At 42.4% G+C, this 2,500-nt stretch overlaps 1 protein-coding gene across 1 annotated transcript in view; it reads right to left on the bottom strand.

Moving 5' to 3' along the window:
• LOC127002233 (uncharacterized) overlaps positions 1–1,730 on the bottom strand; it is a 6,995-nt gene extending 5,265 nt beyond the window's left edge. The window contains exon 1 of the mRNA XM_050868030.1: positions 435–1,730. Within this exon, the coding sequence (XP_050723987.1) occupies positions 435–638 (204 nt within the window). The 5' untranslated portion in view covers positions 639–1,730. The remainder of the gene's footprint in view (positions 1–434) is intronic.
• Positions 1,731–2,500: the final 770 nt, after the last annotated feature.

Raw genomic sequence — 2,500 nt, 5'->3', positions numbered from 1 at the left:
CACACACACACACACACACACACACACACACACACACACACACACACACACACACACACACACACACACACACACACACACACACACACACACATACACACACACGCACTCTACCTTACCTTACCTAACCTTACCTTACCTTACCTAACCTTCCCACACATACACACACACACGCACTCTACCTTACTTTACCTAACCTTACCTTACCTTACCTTACCTTACCTAACCTTAGCTAACCTTACCTTACCTAACCTTCCCTAACCTAACCTAACCTAACCTAACCTAACCTGACCTGACCTATCATAACCTTACCTAACCTTACCCTAAACACACACACAAATAAATGAATAATATAAAATAAAAATAAATAAATAAATAAAAAAATATCAATAAAAAACATGAAAAAAAAACACTCTCTCAGCACCAATACTCACCAATACAACACCACCAAAGAGGGTCACCAGCATGAGCAGAACACCACATACGAAGAGGCACACGGTAACGTACAATCCAACCCTTCTTTTCATAGGTTCGGATCTCCTTACACCACCATCACCACTACCACCACCACCAGCTCCTCCTCCTCCTTCTGTTTTCTCCTGTTCTGCTTCGATAAATGATTTCTTCCAGTCCGTCATGGTTGGAGGTGATTCTTCGTCCTTTTTTGCAGTCTGTGTGTCATGTGTCGAGTGTGTGTGTGAGCCTGTGTGTTATGGTACAGAAGAAAGGTCACACTACCACCAGGGTCATGAAACTACTCCTGGAAATGCCCAAAACTCCTAGGAAAGCCAACCAGGAAATCAATCGGATTCTCATTAGTGTTTCTGTAGGTTCATGGTACAGAGAAAGGGTCACACTACCACCAGGGTCATAAAACTACCCCTGGAAATGCTTGAAACTCCTACGAAAACCAAAAAGGAGATCAATCGGATTCTCATGAGCGTTTCTCTAGGTTCATGGTACAGAGAAAGGGTCACACTACCACCAGGGTCATAAAACTACCCCTGGAAATGCTTGAAACTCCTACGAAAACCAAAAAGGAGATCAATCGGATTCTCATGAGTGTTTCTCTAGGTTCATGGTACAGAAGGAGGGTCAGACTACCACCAGGGTCATAAAACTACAACTGGAAATGCTTGAAACTCCTACGAAAACCAAAAAGGAGATCAATCGGATTCTCATGAGTGTTTCTCTAGGTTCATGGTACAGAAGGAGGGTCAGACTACCACCAGGGTCATAAAACTACAACTGGAAATCCTTGAAACTCCTACGAAAGCCTTGTAATATGTGTGTTCTCAGACGCTTCCACCCCTCATGCACGTCAGGTATTTCCAAAGACCAAAAAAGAGATCAGTCGAGTTCTTCTCTTTCTTACTCTGTTTCTCTCTTCTCTCTTCTCATTCTATATTCTTTCCCATTACTCTTTCTCCCCTTTTCTTTCCATCCTTCCTTTTCTCGCACGTTCTCTTCTGTTCCCTCTTTTCTGTTCCTCCTCTCTCTCTCTTTTCTCTCTTTTCTCATTCCATATTCTTTCCTATATGTCTTTCTCCACTTTCCTTTCCTTTCTTCCTCTCACTCTCTTTTCCTCACTCTTCCACGCACACACACACCACTCCAGTAGCTCAGTGGTTAAAGCTCTGCGCTGCCATGCTTCGCGGACTGGCAGGCAGAGGCTCGAGCCCTTTCAAGTTGAGTGAGTGAGTGCGTTCGTGTGTGCGTGTATGTGTGTGTGTGTGTGGGGGGGGGGGGGGGAGTTCTGGAAGACCTGTGAAGAAAGAAGAAATTTGTTATTATTATTATTATTATTATTATTATTATTATTATTATTATTATTATTATTATTATTATTATTATTATCTCCTCTCTCTCTCTCTCTCTCTCTCTCTCTCTCTCTCTCTCTCTCTCTCTCTCTCTCTCTCTCTCTCTCTCTCTCTCTCTCTCTCTCTCTCTCTCTCTCTCTCTCTCTCTCTCTCTCTCTCTCAAAAAGGATAAAAATAGCTCAAAATGAGAGACGCAGGAACAGTACGTCTTCATAAGAGGAGGAGGACGACGAGGACGAGGAAGAGGAGGAGGAGAATTTATATTTTTCGCATCTTCCATATTTTCATTATTCTATTTTGATAGTAGTAGCAGTAGTAGTAGTAGTAGTTGCAGTAGTAGTAGTAGTAGTAGTAGTAGTAGTAGTAGTAGTAGTTGTGAAATATTGGTAGTGATGGACATAGCAGTAGTAGTAGTAGTAGTAGTACTAGTAGTAGTTGTGAAATATTGGTAGTGATGGACATAGCAGTAGTAGTAGTAGTAGTAGTAATGGTGGTGGTGGTGGTGGTTCAGGCATTTACGGTATTAAGGTTCAAAGTCTTATCCTAAAATTATCGGATTATGGACCGTAAAGTTGCATTCCTTCTGACACGGCGAGAGAGAGAGAGAGAGAGAGAGAGAGAGAGAGAGAGAGAGAGAGAGAGAGAGAGAGAGAGAGAGAGAGAGAGAGAGAGAGAGAGAG

The sequence above is a fragment of the Eriocheir sinensis genome, chromosome 22 (assembly GCF_024679095.1).
Source record: "Eriocheir sinensis breed Jianghai 21 chromosome 22, ASM2467909v1, whole genome shotgun sequence".
Taxonomy (NCBI): domain Eukaryota; kingdom Metazoa; phylum Arthropoda; class Malacostraca; order Decapoda; family Varunidae; genus Eriocheir; species Eriocheir sinensis.
This window is presented reverse-complemented; position numbering and strand designations above follow the sequence as displayed.